Genomic DNA, 17,200 nt, shown 5'->3' with positions numbered 1-17,200 from the left:
ATAAACTTCTACAAGACTGACAAAGGCAAAAAGAGAGGAGATGCAAATCACCAACATCAGGAATGAAAATATTAACACATCAATACAACAATGTATAAAAATAATTATATCCTATTACAGGTGGTATTTATTCCAGATATAGAAGGCTGGTTTAACATTTGAAATCAATCCACATAATCCACCCTATCAACAGACTAAAGGAAAAAATCATATGATCAAATCAATGGACAAAAAATGTTTGTGGGGATCAGGCCGAATCTGTTCACCGGGCCTCCGACATCCCCCGAGGGGCCCCAGATTGTGAGAGAGCGCAGGCCAGGCCAAGGGATTCCACTGGTGCACGAATCCATGCACCAGGCCTCTAGTATAAAATAATATTGAATGTCCAATGTAACTGAAAAATAAAACTTAAAAAATATAGATAGATCTCGATTATTTAAAAAACCGTCCAGGAGAAACCAAGATGGCAGCATAGGTAAACACCGGAGATTGCTGCCTCGCACAACCACTTCAAAAATACAACTAAAAGACGGAACGGACATCACCCAGAACCACAGGAAGGCTGGCTGAGGGGAAATTCTACAACTAGAAGGAAAGAGAAAAGCATACCGAGACTCGGAGGACGCGCAGTGCGGAAGTAAAATACTAAGGTGTGGAGGTGCACGCAGAGCGGGCTGGCGGCTGAGGGCACACGGTTGTCTGTTTCAATCGGGAGGGAGTCTCAGGCTCTGGGCTCCAGTTCCGGGCGAGTCTCTGGGGACCCAGACTCAAACGGGAGAAGTGGGACTGTCTGGCATCGGTCGGAACTCAAGGGCAGCTTTCTCTCCGAGGTTTGCAGCAGTTGCTGGGACACTGAGAGGCAGAGCCTCTGTGGATGGGACTGAGAGCAGCCATAACTGCTCACTCTGCCCGCCCTGTTGATCCCCTGGGACCCACCCTGCCCAAGCCCTGAACAGAGGCATTTGCGGGATAGCCTTAGGCAAAGGCTAGATTAGCACCTCCCTAGAGGACAGAAGTACTCCCACTGCAGACACAGCTAATTCTCACAGCCAGTTAGCCTGGAGGTCAAATCCCCCCAGTACTACCTACAACAATCAAGGCTTAACTACAACAAGACTGCTCACAATGACCACAAGGGGGTGCACCAAGAAAGCATAAAAAATGCGGAGACAAAGAAACAGGACACAAATGACAGAAATGGAGGATATGGAGTTCAAAACCACACTTTTAAGGTCTCTCAAGAACTGTCTAGAAGCCGCCAGTAAATTTAGTAAGGCCCTCGAAAAGACTGGTGAGACCGCCGATAAATATAGTGAGATCCTCAAGAAATCTAATGAGACCCTCGATGTTGTGATAAAGAACCAACTAGAAATTAAGCATACACTGACTGAAATAAAGAATATTATACAGACTCCCAACAGCAGACCAGAGGAGCGCAAGAATCAAGTCAAAGATTTGAAATGCGAAGAAGCAAAAAACACCCAACTGGAAAAGCAAAATGAAACATAAATCCGAAAATACGAAGATAGTGTAAGGAGCCTCTGGGACAGCTTCAAGCGTACCAACATCCGAATTATAGGGGTGCCAGAAAATGAGAGAGAGAAAGGTATTGAAAACATATTTGAAGAAATAATGACAGAAAACTTCCCCCACCTGGTGAAAGAAATGGACCTACAATTCCTGGAAGCGCAGAGAACCCCAAACAAAAGGAATCCAAAGAGGACCACACCAAGACACATCATCATTAAAATGCCAAGAGCAAAAGACAAAGAGAGAATCTTAAAAGTAGCAAGAGAAAGAAACTCAGTTACCTACAAGGGAATACCCATACGACTGTCAGCTGATTTCTCAACAGAAACTTTGCAGGCCAGAAGGGAGTGGCAAGAAATATTCAAAGTGATGAATGCCAAGAACCTACAACCAAGATTACTTTATCCAGCAAAGCTGTCATTCAGAATTGAAGGTCAGACAAAGAGCTTCACAGATAAGGAAAAGCTAAAGGAGTTCATCACCACCAAACCAGTATTATATGAAATGCTGAAAGGTATCCTTTAAGAAGAGGAGGAAGAAGAAAAAGGTAAAGATACAAATTATGAACAACAAATACGCATCTATCAACAAGTGAATCTAAGAATCAAGTGAATAAATAATCTGATGAACAGAATGAACTGGTGATTATAATAGAATCAGGGACATAGAAAGGGAATGGACTGACTATTCTTGGGGGGGAAAGGGATGAGGGAGATGCGGGAAGAGACTGGACAAAAATCGTGCACCTATGGATGAGGACAGTGGGTGGGGAATGAGGGCGGAGGGTCGGGTGGGAACTGGAAGGAGGGGAGTTATGGGGGGAAAAAAGAGGAACAAATGTAATAACCTGAACAATAAAGATTTAATTTAAAAAAAAAAGAATAAGAAACATAAAAAAAAAAAACCCGCCAGCTTAGGTACGTTATAGTTAATACCTTTCAATACCAGGAACAAAACAAGGATATAGTATGGGAAGTTTAGAAATTGTAATAGAAAAATAAAAGCCACAGAGATTGGAAAGGAAGAAACACAACTCTATTTTCAGATTAAATGGTTTTCTATGTGGGAAATACCAAGAAGTCTACAAAAATAATAATAAGTGAGTTCAGTAAGGTTGAAGGATCAAATAGCAAAAATCAATAATCTTTCCATATGCTAACAACACATGGAAGCAAAATTTAAAACAGAATAGCAGTTACAATAACTTCAAAGAAATTAAGTACTTATAAACCTGTCAAGACATGTACAGGATAAGAATTACAAAATGCTGATGGAAGAAATCAAAGACCTAAGTAAATGGAGAGGCATACCATGTTCAAGGATTGGAAAACTCAACTTAGTAATGATATCAGTTTGTCCCTAGAGAACCTATAGGTTTAATGTGATTTTTATCTAAATTCCAGGTTTTTGTAAATATGGACAAGATCATTCCAAAAATCTAGTAGAAAGGCACAGGCCCTAGAATACCTAACATAATCTTTAAAAAGAAGAAAGTGGGAGGAATCACTTTACTTGATTTCAAGGTCTACGATATAGATACAGTAATCAAGAATCAAGAAGTGTGGTATTAGAGGAAAGAGAGACACACAAAGATCAGACACACAAAGGGACAGAATAGACATCTTAGAAACATACCCACAAAAACATGCCAAGGTGATTTTGACAGAGATATAAAGGTAATTCAATGGAGTAAGGCTAAGCTTTTCAACAAGTGATGTGGGAACAATTGGCCATTCATAAACAAAACCATATTTTGACCTAAGTCTCATAGCTGAAATAAAAATAAAACCAAATATGGAGAAATTGATGGGAATTTAAAAATGTGTAGCCACTCCTGAACATTGTTTGGCAATTTCTCAAAAAACTATATATGCAACTGCTATGTAACCCAACAATTACACTCTTCGGCATTTATCCCACAGAAATTAAGTCTTATGTTTACAAAAACAACCTGAATATAAATATTTATAGCAGCCTTATTCATAATAGCCCCAAAGTGGAAACAACCCAGATGTCCTTCAATTGATGAATGGCTATTACTGTGATATATCCATACCATGGAATAATACTCAGCAATAACAAGGAACAAAGTATTGTTACATACAACAACCTGGACAAATGTCCAGAGAATTGTGCTGAGTGAAAAAAACCTGCTCCCAAAATGATATACATTGTATGACTCTATTTACATGTCATTCTTGAAATAATAAAAATGAATAACAGAACAGTGGTTGCCAGGCACTAAGTAGGTGGTGGAGGCAGAAAAGAAGTGGGTGTTACTGTCTATAAAAGGACATTGGGGATCCTTGTGGAACTGTGCTTCAACTTGACCTTATAATGTCAGTCCCCTGGTTGTGATATTCCACTATTTTCACAGGATGTTACCATTGAGGGAAACTGGATAAAGGGTACATGGGCTCTCTGTGTTATGTCTTACACCTGCACATAAATCAACAAGTATTTCCAAATAAAGAGCTGAATTTTCAAAAAATAAAAGAAAAACTTACCTTAAATGTATTTCTTAAAGGTGGTAGTCAGACCAGTATATGGTAAATGAAACTAAAGTAAATTGAACAAGATAAATTCAGTGGGTAATCCATACAACATAGGTTATGTACAATCAGTAGATTTAGAAGGTTGAAAGAATCCATCACCTACGGCAACAGGCTTCTGAAGAAGACATATCAGAATTCTTGAACAAATTCCAAAAAGTCTAAGCTAATTGCTTCACAGACAAGTCAAAAAAAATCCTCAGAATTTTATGGTAAAATATATTTTGAAGTTGTTAGAAGTTGAAAAAAGAGGGTTTTTAAAAAATGAACTAAGGTAGTGTATTAAAGAAATGCAGTATTTTCCCTAGCCAGCATGGCTCAGTGGTTGAGCATTGACCTATGAACCAGCAGGTCATGGTTCGATTCCTGGTCAGGGCACATGCCCAGGTTGTGGGCTCCATCCCCAGTGTGGGGCACGCTGGAGGCAGCCGATCAATGATTCTTTTTCATCATTGATGTTTCTATCTCTCCCTCTCCCTTCCTCTCTGAAATCAATAAAAACATATTTTTTTAAAAAAATAATGCAGTATTTTGAGACAAACTTCTGAAGTGCTAATCTGAGTTGGAAAGGACTAACCTTTCTTTCAACTCTTGACTGATTCAGGTGACAGTCTTTCAGTAGTTTCTTCACATTTTTAGAGCCTCTTCATAAATTAAGACTTTCCAGATATGGCTTAATTAGTTTCTATTTAAACCCTAACAATATCAGTGACGGCGAACCTTTTGAGCTCGGCGTGTCAGCATTTTGAAAAACCCTAACTTAACTCTGGTGCCGTGTCACATATAGAAATTTTTTGATATTTGCAACCATAGTAAAACAAAGATGTATATTTTTGATATTTATTTTATATATTTAAATGCCATTTAACAAAGAAAAATCAACCAAAAAAATGAGTTCGCGTGTCAGAGGTTCGCCATCACTGGACTAGATCCTAAAATATATCAGGATGCAAGAAAGGTAGGGAGGAATGAGGAATTTAACTTCACCCACCAGTGAAAGGCAGTGTTTGATGATGGTAAGAGAAATTAATATGAAATCGTAAAAGAGCTTGGATTTTACAGGTAGAAATACCTAGATTCTTTTACTTCCATGGTCATATAACTTTGGGCAGTTTACATCTGCGTTTCAGTTTTCTCATCTGCAAAATAAGAATGCTATCATTTATTTCAAAGAATTTTAAAGGGCTTGGAACATAATAGTCACTTTCTAAATGGTAAGAATTATCTTTTTTTTCACCTGTATAAGTATATTATGGGATAAATATGAGAAGTAGAATTGTTGGGTCAAAGTATACGCACACATTTTATTCTCATAAAAGCTGCCAGACTACCCTTTAAACCAAACTTATTAATTTGTATTAACACCCCAATTGTAGGAAAGTACCCATTATCCCACACCCTGGTTTATTCTAGTCTTCCTTTCTTGTCTGTCTATAATGTAACTTCTGTCTCTAATCATGAGAAATATGGATCTCACCATTCACTATCGATTTACTTACATATATCTGTATATATATATATAGCAATTTCAGAATTCCTAACTTGTACTATACCCATGACAAACAAATTTACCTACTGGTGCACATACATTGTTTATGTACAGTTCATTTTATCTTTAGCCTTACATTTCTAGTCAAAGCATCCAGTTACCAAGATCAGTTTTTTTTCTCCTACTCCCTTAGGTTGGTTATATCTTACATTTGTAATAGTTAGATTCACTGTCTGCATTATTTCTTGACCCCCAACATCCTGCTTTTATTCTTTTAATTTTAGCTTACATACATTAATGTTTACTCTTTGTGAAATACAGCTCAGTGACTTTTGAAAAATGCAGTGATGTATTTTAATTATTTAAAAAAATTTAATAATATTGTCCATTCAAAATTTTCTTATTCCACTTGAGTCACTTTTGCAAAAAGACTTTCCTATATGCCACCAACATTTTTCCAGATTGCTTATCATGATAAACTAGCAATATTGTTCTGCATCTTAATTTTCACTTAATATCACATTGTCTATATAGCCTTTATTTCTACTTAATTGCTTTAAATGGCTAAAATGTTATTTTAATAATAATAGCCAACACTCTTATTGCAAGCTACAATATTAGTGTCTTCATATATTAACTCACTAAATTCTCACAGCAATTTTCTGAGGTACATATTTTTACTATGTTTTACATGTAGGGGATTATGCTGGTTGATGGAGGGGCTGTTTGTCTAAGGGCACGTAGCTATCGTGGTAAGCCTGAGTTCGAGCACAGGCAGACGGGCTCTGGAGTCTGTGTTGCAAACCACCAAATTCTACTGTCTCTCACTGTGAGCCTGTACAATTATTTAATTAATGCCCTAGTAAGAATTCCATATGTAATTTTTACATTTACAAGTTTTATAAGCCTTTTTTTAAAAAATTAAAGCTATACCTGCACAGCCCCCCAAAAATTCTTTCGGCACAAAAGTGTATAAATGCAAAGTGAAAGTTATCCTTTCCTACCCACAACCATGCTACCATTCTCATTTCCCTAGGGTGACTACTTTTAACAGTTTGCTTTATAGTTCTTCCAGCAAGTTTTATTAGAATTTTAGCTTACTGAAAGTCTATTTGATTTTTCAACTTACCAACTTCAGGTAAAGTGTGTTGATATTACACTTGGAAAGATGAGTGCTTTAGAGCATTTATAATATTTCAAATCTTCCCTCTATAATTTTTCTCAGTGCTATTAGGCATTAATTTTTATTTTTCTAATGGTTATCTTTAAGAATATATTTAAAATATTTCTTGATATGTAAACCAAATGGACAGTGTCTACCAGTTTCCTTCTATGAATTATGAAAAAGATTTTTTAAAAGGTTTCATTTTCTGTCTCCTGAGAATCACTGAGAATGTGATTTCAATATATTTTCAAATGCCATTTGTTATCTAAAGAATTTCAAAACCTTTTAAAATTAAATTACAATTTGTTCTGACAATTCTGTTTTCTACTTTTGTTTCTCCTTGAAATTGTACATCATTTTGGTTTTATAAATTCAATAGAATAAATATTAGAGCATCAATGAAGCTAAGAATATATATTTGTGTACCTATATATACAGATTTATTTTGATAATTGGAAAAATATAACATTATGAGAAACTTGGGAAATATTCTTTCATTACAAGCAGTTCAAAATTAAACCTTCTCTTTTTATAAGGTGGCTTTTATACAAAAACAATACTTGTTACCACCTTTGAAACCAGAACATACAGAATCCAAAACAAAATATCAGGTGAGTGCTGAGTTATCCTATCCCAATACCAATCATACTCAACTATTAGGCTTTTCTAATACATTATGTAATTCAATGGCCCCAAAACCAAAATGCCCATTAGAAACACTGGGTTATCTTTTAAAAATACATATTCCCAGGTCCCACCTCTGACCTAAGAACCTCAGTCTAGAAATGAAGCCTAGGAATTTTTACTTTTCAAAAAACCTAAGGGGATTCTTATGCTGTCACCTGGGTATCAACTAGCATTTGAAAACCAGTTATAATGAATTGCATCCATTAAAATGAAGCTTGGACTACTAAGGTGACATGAACTAAAATTCTAGGCTGATTATTTCACACTTTATTTTTTTTCAATTGGATAGATAATGTAGAAGTTGTTTGAACAAAAGTTTTGAATAAGAGACTTCATTTTGAAGGCTATTTCAGTGATGAAATAGTTTGATTCCAGAGCTACAAAACTGTCTATGGATGTCACACTGAAATTTCACTGTAATCCAGAATTTTGTGTACTGCTGTCTCTTAACCATTTCTGACGCATATAAAGTATTCATCAAAAAGATTTTACTGTGATGTTCTAAGGGTTGAATGGAACTCATCACGGTTGAAATTCTCAGACTTAAAAGCAGGTGATATATGCCCCCAAGTCAGCCTTTAAAGAATATTCCTGATATTTTCACTGGGATATATACTACTACACTTTTTTTTTTTAATTTACTAAAACGATAAATGTTTGTATGGATCCTGATGTTAGCCTGTGTTTAAGCAAATGCAACTAACACTGGAAGTTGAATTCTTTACTATTTGTGAAGTATTTACAAATATTCCAGGTAGGAAAAAGCTTTGACACAGAATAGTATCAGAGTTAGAAATTGAAAAATTTTGCATTAAAATTTCAAATATTTTTAAAATAATTAAAGTTAGTTTTCTGTTTATAGAAGGTAGGAGGATGAATAGATAGACTGACAGATTGCTCAAAGACTTAGCTAGAAAATGTATTATAAATTGAAAATAAATGTTACAGAATGTCTTACCTTTTTTTTAAATTTTACAGAATCTCAACATCAAGGACAGTTTGGATCCTTTTCTAAGGCTTTCAAACAACAAAATATCAGCCACTAAAAGGAGCTACCAAGATATGTCCAAATATAGAAACACTTTAAGTACAGAGGTTATAGAACATGAGGACCAAGACCCTCCTTACCCAATACATTCAAAACCTCCAAGCCCTACTAATACAAACTGGCCCAGTGGTCTTGATAGCAGCATTGTAGACGCTAAGACTGTAGACACTAAGAAAAAGTTAGCCCCTGATCCTGATATCATCACAATACAGACTTTAAGCAGTAAGAATCATTTAGACAGTGAGCCTACCACCACCACCACAATAAAGAGTTTAGATATTAAGAATCACTTGAAGGAAAGACTGCCAGCTGCATCTTTGCCAAACTTTGAAGGAGAATCATCACTGACTGGAAATGTAGATGTACATACAGGTCGCCTCTCAAGATCATTAAGTTTTACTTCCGTCCTAGACAACTTAAAACAGTCAGTGGTGCTCAAGCCAAATTTAAGTGAAAATCTTGAAGACCTTATAGATAAATTACTTTTTAAACCAAAAATTCCTAACGGCACTGAAGCAAGAGAGAAAAGCCATAGTTCTCCACTTCTGAGTGTTCATGATAAACCACCAAGTTTGGAAGACAAAATACTTGAAAAAATCCAAGATTTAAATAACTGGCTTTCAGAAGAAGATATTTTGAATTCAGAGTCTCCTGTAAGTCCAAAAACTAAAGGTATTTCTGGAGTTTCATTGTCAGAAGATGGGCCAGGAAATTCTCCAGAGATAGAAAGGGACCTCGTCTCTGAAAACCACTTGGAGGACGGTGATATAGCTTTTCCAATAATAAAAAAAAGTAGTTTCAAAAAGAAACATTTAGAAAGTGAAGTGTCTAGCCCCGAACCAGATTTCAATAGCATCGCGCATGATTACATTATCAAGCAGATATTCACTGCCCCATTCCTCTCCAAGTTGGCTATGGGAGCGGAAGAATTGAGTGAGACACAGATGAACTGGCAGAATCAATTACCCATATCTTGGGAGAGTTTATCTTCAAATATTCCAGGTCACTATGAAGAAAATGATGATGGGAGAGAATTGCCAGAGGCCAAATCTGTTGCAAGCCAGATAATTGAAGCATTTTCTGTAGATACTCTTTTAGAATCTGGGATCATCAAAGTGGTAGAATTAGGTGAAGACCAGAAGGGTTCTTTGCTGCACACACAGACAGCCTTTGCTGGAGAAAAGCCAAAGGTCTCCACAGAAGTTTATTCAGAAATCAAGAGCAAAACAGATTTTCTTTCAAAGCAGAATATACCCATCATCCCCAAAGAAACCACTTCTTTTTTGAATAGAGCTACATTTATAGACAAAGGCCAAAATACCTCCCCACAAGACACAAAATATCAGTCAACACCAGATGAAAAAACAGATTTGCCAAGTAATGGTCAGAGGCTTGATAGAGAAGAAAATGATCTAAGTTCTACCTTAGAAAATTTAAGTACCTTGTTAATGGGTAAACTTAATGAGTCAGATGTAACAATGTTAAAATCCTTTTTCAAAAACATATTTAATGTTTTTTTAAAACATAATCAGTCTGAAAAGGGAAGACAACCAGAAAAAGAATTAGAGAGACTAATCCAACATCCTTTTCTAAATAATGCAGAAGACCTTGAAGAAATCAAAGAGAATTTTGATGAAGCAGACAAATTAGACAGAAAACCTAATTTGAATCCAAAGCTGCGTGTATTTCTAGATGCACTCTCAGAGTCAGAAATTAAAAAATTTAAATCTGAGGTAAGCAAACATATCCAGCATTACCTTGTAGAAAGACTTTCAGAATCAGGACATATCACCAAAGAGGATTTACCCAAAATCTATCAAAATCTGTATTTGATAAATGAGAAAACAGAACCAAAAAAGCAAAATGTTTCTCTGGAGAAATATTCAGAAATTGTAAAAGAAACGATGTCTTTTGTAAATAATTTTAATCATCATTTTATAGATAAAAATTTGGAAATAAGGTTGAGATCCTTTTTAAATGAAATTCTGCAAAACTATTTCCTAAAAGATCTTTCGGAAAGCAGTTTATTTAAAGAGACAGAATCTGAACCTATGCACTCAAACATACCTTCTCTAAGAACTAAAAGTTCTTCAATATCTTTTCATGAGTTAGGACAAGACATTTCAAAGGGGAGTTTTGGCAGAAGGCTTGAAATAAACATGAAATATCCTTTAAATAAATCTCTGCAAAACCATCTTATAGGTTTATCAGAAAATGAACTATTAAATCTAAAAGCTGATTTAAGGAAATACCTTCAGGTACTTTTTATAGATAAACTTTCAAAATCAGGACTAATCACTGAAAGGCAATTAAAGGGAATCAGCAACCGTATAAATTTGATTAAGTCTAGTTTCACACCATTAAAATGTATAAAGCCAGATTTATCTTTCAGAGATGAAAATAAATTTATGAATGAGCATTCAGAAAAGCAAAATAAATATCCAAAAGTTGTTCATAAAGCTACTTTACAAAAGGCATCTGAGGATAGAATTGTAGAAACAGAACTGACCAGGAAGGATGAAAAAGGGTATTTTCCCTTACAGAATACTAAAGAAAATCCAGCAATAATTAGAGAACAGAAAACACTGACTTTAATTAAAGTACAACCTTCTTCCAACAAAAATACCCAAGCAATTCCATCAAAGAAGTCATCAGAAAGTCCTACAGACATAGTGCTTAAGAAACAAAAGAAAACACATGGTTTTGTGCAGCTTTCTGAAGCAGAGCATTATGATTTTAATACAGAGATTCAAAATCCACAGAGTTGGAGTGGTAAATCAGAAATAACTCAATCAAACACTTGCTTTGAAAGCACACTAAAAATGAAGTCCCTTGAAAAAAAGGAGCAGAATATCTATAAATTGATGGTACAGGAAAGACATGAAGTATTGTTGCCACCGAATGTTAGAATTCCTTATTGCAAACTGCCAAGTGAAGATGAAGAAGACGTAGGTAAATTCACGAGGAACACTTTAACTCATCTCAGTTCAGAGGCTGGGAACAACCATTGTCAGAGACTGAAAGGATATAATAACAATAATAAAAAACATCTAGAAACACTTGCACATTCTGAAAAAGAAATACAAACTCTTTATATAAAACCAAGTGAAATTTGCAATGAAAAATGTGCAAAGGTCCTTGAATCGTTTAAATATAAAGTTGTGGAAGCTGAGAAAAACTCAAAACCATCCCTCTTCCCAGAAGTATTGAAGAGAGGAAACCTAAATCCCAAGGTCCGAAAAGAAAGAGACCGTGTCAACAAACAAACAAAGTCACCTAAGACGGTGAAGATACTAGCACCCACGCCGCCCACCAGGAAAAGGCCCAGGAAATCTGTCCCACGGACATTGCTTCATTGGACTGCAAGAAGAACGATACACGTAATCACACTTTTCTAGTCTTCTCCCTCTGTATTTTGCGAAGTTCTATAAATAATCTGTAGGATATCTATATCTATATATTTATACATAGGTGTATCTGCATGCAAGTGTGTGTGTAACCTTCATTGCCCCAAGATGTACAGATCTCCAAATTAAAAAAAAAATCCTTCTGACATTCAAATATCATCTTACCTCATCCCAAATGTAATCACAAAACCAGGGGACTGTTAACACATTGAGTACCTTTGTGTAAAATAGATAAAGGGCACACCCTCTGGAGTATTAGGAAAAGACACCCTTCCCTCTGGGAAGATTCTGCAGGCTGACCCAGCCTGGAGCCAGAGCACAAGCCCTGTCCATGAGAAACTGGCTGGCTTTCAGCCCCAGCTCACCCCCGAGTCAGGGGCCATTGTACAGGCACAATCCGAACAAGCATTGGCAGTGGCTGTATGCTATGGAAATATATAAGGTTTTTCAGGTCACTGAACACCTGTTTCAGTGAACAAATATATTATTATGTGCCAGTTCTGCTAAGCATTAGGGTATGCAATATTTACAATCAAATTATGAAGTGCAAAATTTTATTTTCTAGCCTTTTTTTTTTTTTCTTTTAACCACCACCCCACTGCTATATTGTATGCTGACAAATTTGGGAATTCAAATCTATTTTTAATATTACATAAAACAGGAAGGTAAATCTGTTATTAGACTTTATACAAACTATTCTAGGAATGGAAGGGATGTATTTTAATTTTCTTGACCACTGCTCTTATCTATATAAACAGGCATGACCTACAATGTAAATTCTTACATTGTAATGGTAATTTGATATGCATAATTCTATCTTTGAGAAAATAGATTTAAGTTCAAAATAGTTGAATTTCCATAGTAAATTGTTTTTCCTCACTCCCTCATTCCCTCCCTTCCTTTCCTTTCCTTTTCCTCACCCAAGGATATTTTCCCAATGATTTTTAGAGAGTGGATGGAGAGAAACAGGGAGAAACATCCATGTGAGAGAGACACATTGATTGGTTGCCTCCTGCATGAGCTCCGGCTAGGGCCAGGGATCCAACCTGCAGCCGAGGTATGTCCTTGACCAGAATTAAACCCGACCCTTTAGTCTGGCTGACACTCTATCCACTGAGCCAAACCAGTTAGGTCCATAGCAAATTGATTTTCCAGGGTAAAGCAAATATTTAGCTTTAGTAAATAGTAAAACAAATTAGTAGCAGGGTAAATATTATTAATATAGCTTATACTCTCAACATTGGATTTCTCTTTTCTATCTGAATTCAATAATTTAGTATCAAATGAGTGAGGGGTTGTATGCACTAGGAATAGGAAAAAATGGGTTTATAGTCTTCAGAAAAGAAAGGCTGAAGTTTTAGTCAAGTGGAATCATTAGTATCACTTTCAAACAAAACAAAAAAATTGTGTTTATATTACATGTTATGAGATCATATAGGGTCTCAGAATCCTTATCCTAAGAGTGGGCAAGAGAGATTGAGTCATCTTTATTTCCCTCTCTCAAACCAACCGTACCTGAACGTTTCTCTCTAGTGACATTGGCAACAGAGAATAAATGGTAAGAGGGAATTTTTCAGATCATCAGAATGTCTGGCTCATCTGATTCTCTGAAATTCAAGAATTTCCCAAAGAACTCAAAACAAAAGACTGAAAAACCGAGTTACAGGAGCATCCAGAAAAGGGCAGGGAGGAGGGGGGGTGTGGGTGGGGGGAGCAGCTCCATGCGCTTCCACTGGTCCTCTGGCAACAGCACATCCACTGTGAAGCAAGTTACATATCACTCGCCAGTGTAGCAGACGCTCCCTTAATGCTGGGCTGACCTAATTGCTCTGTGTGCATGAGAGGGAAGAGGGAGAAGGCTTCCTTGTCCTCTGCAAACCCAGGCAAAATTGTAAAGTGGGTCACATTTCCCTTTAGCCTCGTGGTACCTCTTTTGTAAATCTCTTTACTGCTGTCTAATTCTTAGCCCTGCCAACCCTCCCCCAGCTCTCCAGTTCTAATAATACACGCCCACTTCCTCTCCAAAGGAAAGCAGCCCATTTCTTTGGTGTGGCCATCTTTCTGAAGTGTTAAGAGACAAGCTTCTCAAACTGCAGGGGAAACTAGTTTACACTAATTTGAGAATGACTAATAGCTCCATATTCTCTTATGCGCATACTTGTAAAGTATTATAAGATATAGCCATATTATTAAACATTTGAAAAGGAAAACAGAGCCCATAATCCCGCCACCCTAACACAGCCACCATTTAACAAATTGTTTTGGGCCGAAACCGGTTTGGCTCAGTGGATAGAGCGTCGGCCTGCGGACTGAAGGGTCCCAGGTTCGATTCCAGTCAGGGGCGTGTACCTGGGTTGCGGGCACATCCCCAGTGGGAGATGTGCGGGAGGCGGCTGATCGATGTTTCTCTCTCATCGATGTTTCTGGCTCTCTCTCTCCCTTCCTCTCTGTAAAAAATCAATAAAATATATTAAAAAAAATTATTTTGGTATATATCTTTTATTTTCCTGAATGTCTTACTTGTTTACTCTCAAAATATACACAATTTTAAAATTGTTTTAATATAAACATTATAACCATATCCTTAGATGCTGAACTCTGTGCATGTGTGTGTATTAAAGATGTTTATCAGCTTTTAAGGAATGAAAGTTGGGATAACATAAAAAGTCAAATATAAGAGTTTATAATTTATACTTGGGACTGGGGAAGATGTATTTTGGAAGAGGAGAATTATAGAACAGGAGGCTGTTCAACCTTGCTTAGGAGTCTGACCCCTAAATTTATCTGGTTTCAAGCTTTATATCTTCCATGCCTTTTGAAATAACAGATCCTTTGAAACAATAGATTTTTTTAAAGATATGTTTTTATTGATTTCAGAGAGAGGAAAGGAAAGGGAGAGACAGAAACATCAATGATGAGAATCATCGATCACTGTCTCCTGCACGCCCCCTACTGGGGATTGAGCCATAAACCCGGCATGTGCCCTGACCAGGGGAGGGAGGGACGGAATCCAACCTTGACCTCCTACTTCATGAGTTGATGCTCAACTACTGAAACACACCAGGGGACTGAAACATGGTTGTGATTTTTTGTTTGTTTTTTGCTGTTCTACATTCTCATCTCTATTTATTTGGTTATTTGTTTATATCTATTTATTGTTGGTAGTATTACAAGATTCTGTATTTTCTAATGGGAGGCATTGGTGGAAGGTTTTACCTATAAAACATTTGATACTCTCATTTTTTGTCTTTGACTGTTGATATTACAAACTTTGGTTCTTATAAATGTAAAATATACTTTAAGGAAGCCTAACTCACCAACTCGATCTTTTATTTTAATGTTTAGGATTGTTCAGATAGATTTGAGGAGGATCTTCCTATGACCTCATTTCAGCATCTTGAAAAAGTGAAATCAAGAGCAAGGCTTTTAGAAAAGAACCCAGATGAGAGCCATGATCGGTTGAAACATGCAAGACCATGTACTGCTCCAGGGGTTAACAAGCGTCGAGAAAGCTGCACTGGAAAGTTTACAAGTTCTCGAATGGTTTCAGCACGCTTAGTTCATTTAAATGACACAGTCCCAGATTATGAAATCCATAAAACACAGCCAAAAATTTTTAAAAGAAAATGCTGAAAATGTTTGCTCACTTGTGATATTATCCAATTGTTAAACAGCTCAGAATGATATGTGAGGTCGACAGTCAGAATATCATTTCTCCAATTAACAAAATGGTTTGGAGATCTGTCCTTTCGTGTGATAGAAGTCAGCAACCAAAATTCATCTTGTTAGAACCATTTTGTTTTAATTAAAATGTAAAAGAAACACATTTTGATGTAAATGTTTTTGTTTATGAACCATAGGGAACACAGAAATACATATTCAGTTCATATTCATTAGCAAAGTTGTATTCCCAGCTTTTCTTCTTTTTCATTATATGACAGAATTGCTCTAATTCATAGCTCTCAGATTTTTCAAATCTGTTATGCTCTGAATGATCCCTATCACCAGTTTTTAAGTTCTCTATGTGCTGTTGATCCCCCTTTAACTCTTCAACTTTAGTTATGTTACTTGATTAACAGTATAATTCTCTAGGCCTATAAAACTTGTTAATTTTAATATTGGCTATCACAACTTTTTACACTATAAAGATTATAAAGAACAGGTTTAATATGAATTCCTGAGGCAGCTCCTACACTGTAGTGACTTTCTTACTTGAAAAACTATGAAAGGGTCTCTTTAATATCACAAAGCTAGGAAGCTGCATACATCTATAGAAACTGCCTAAAATATTACCTAGCTAAATCAGCCCAGGATTTAAATCAGAGACTTCTGAGAATCGGCTCTATTCTCATCAAGTACAGTATTTGGATCTTGTTGAACTTAGGTTCATTCTTGAGAAGCAAAACTTCAATGTATAGAATTTTTGTCTGTTTTAATTTTTCTCCCATAAGTCATAAAAACTATGGGGTTTAAATAGATTGGCTAATGGGGAACTTAAATCCTGATCATTTATTTAATGGTATGATCAAGGTAATACATTTTTTTGGAGGCCAAGAATTTCTAGTAATCCTCAAAGTTGTACTTGCATCAGTCATAGTGTAACTGGGAAAACAGTTATAACAGAATCTTCAAGTAGAAGAAACACGGGGAATTGGTTTCATGAGTGATGGAATCAAGGCTAAGAAGTCAAAAGGGACGGTGGGTCAATCCAGAGACTAGCAAGAGCAGGATGTGCCACTACCCGTCAGATGGAAGAGACAGCAGGAGCAGCGGTGCTACCCGAGTCCTAAGGCCAAAAGGCCAAGAACATAGAGGCACTGCCAGGACTCCGCAAGAAACCGGGAAGAGCACAGGGTGAGAAGTGCCACGTTTCCCCTCTCTTCCTGCTCTGATTTCCCAACATTGCCTCCCTGGACCCCTGAGAGAGAGGGTGATGGGAAATGTAGTTGCCAGCAAAGACGAGAAGGGAAGAGTGGAGAAATGGATCTAAGAGCAAACAGGCAATTGACGGGCAGTATTTATGAGGAAAACCATTGATCCGGTTTGCAGTAAAGGAAGAAATATTTTCTAGATGGAAATCTCAGATCCCTTTGTCTCATTAACTCTTAGTGGCAATACTGTGACACAGTTTAAAATTTCCTACCAGGGAAATCTCTCAAATATTCAAGTCTTTAAAAAAACAACTTGTAACCTTTAGTCAAGGTTGAATTCCTTAAATATTTATTAAATGTCCATAATATGCCAAACACTTTGCTAAACATCAGGATGTACTAGCGAATAAGACAATATTCTCACGGAGTCCACAGTCTATTAGAGACACAC

General features: G+C 36.5%; 1 protein-coding gene across 1 annotated transcript in view; it reads left to right on the top strand.

Annotated features, from left to right (window-relative positions):
- The window catches only part of C2CD6 (C2 calcium dependent domain containing 6), a gene marked incomplete at its 5' end in the record, with an annotated part of 59,170 nt that extends 43,656 nt beyond the window's left edge, over positions 1-15,514 (top strand). Inside the window, 3 exons of the mRNA XM_081095986.1 lie at positions 7,273-7,347; positions 8,402-11,851; positions 15,224-15,514. Coding sequence (XP_080952112.1) covers positions 7,273-7,347; positions 8,402-11,851; positions 15,224-15,511 — 3,813 coding nt within the window. The 3' untranslated portion in view covers positions 15,512-15,514. The remainder of the gene's footprint in view (positions 1-7,272; positions 7,348-8,401; positions 11,852-15,223) is intronic.
- Between the last annotated feature and the right edge of the window lie 1,686 nt (positions 15,515-17,200).

Source organism: Myotis nattereri (genome assembly GCF_964212035.1).
Source record: "Myotis nattereri genome assembly, chromosome: 7".
Classification (NCBI taxonomy): domain Eukaryota; kingdom Metazoa; phylum Chordata; class Mammalia; order Chiroptera; family Vespertilionidae; genus Myotis; species Myotis nattereri.
The sequence above is the reverse complement of the archived record's forward strand: the minus strand, read 5'-3'. Positions and strand labels throughout refer to the sequence as shown.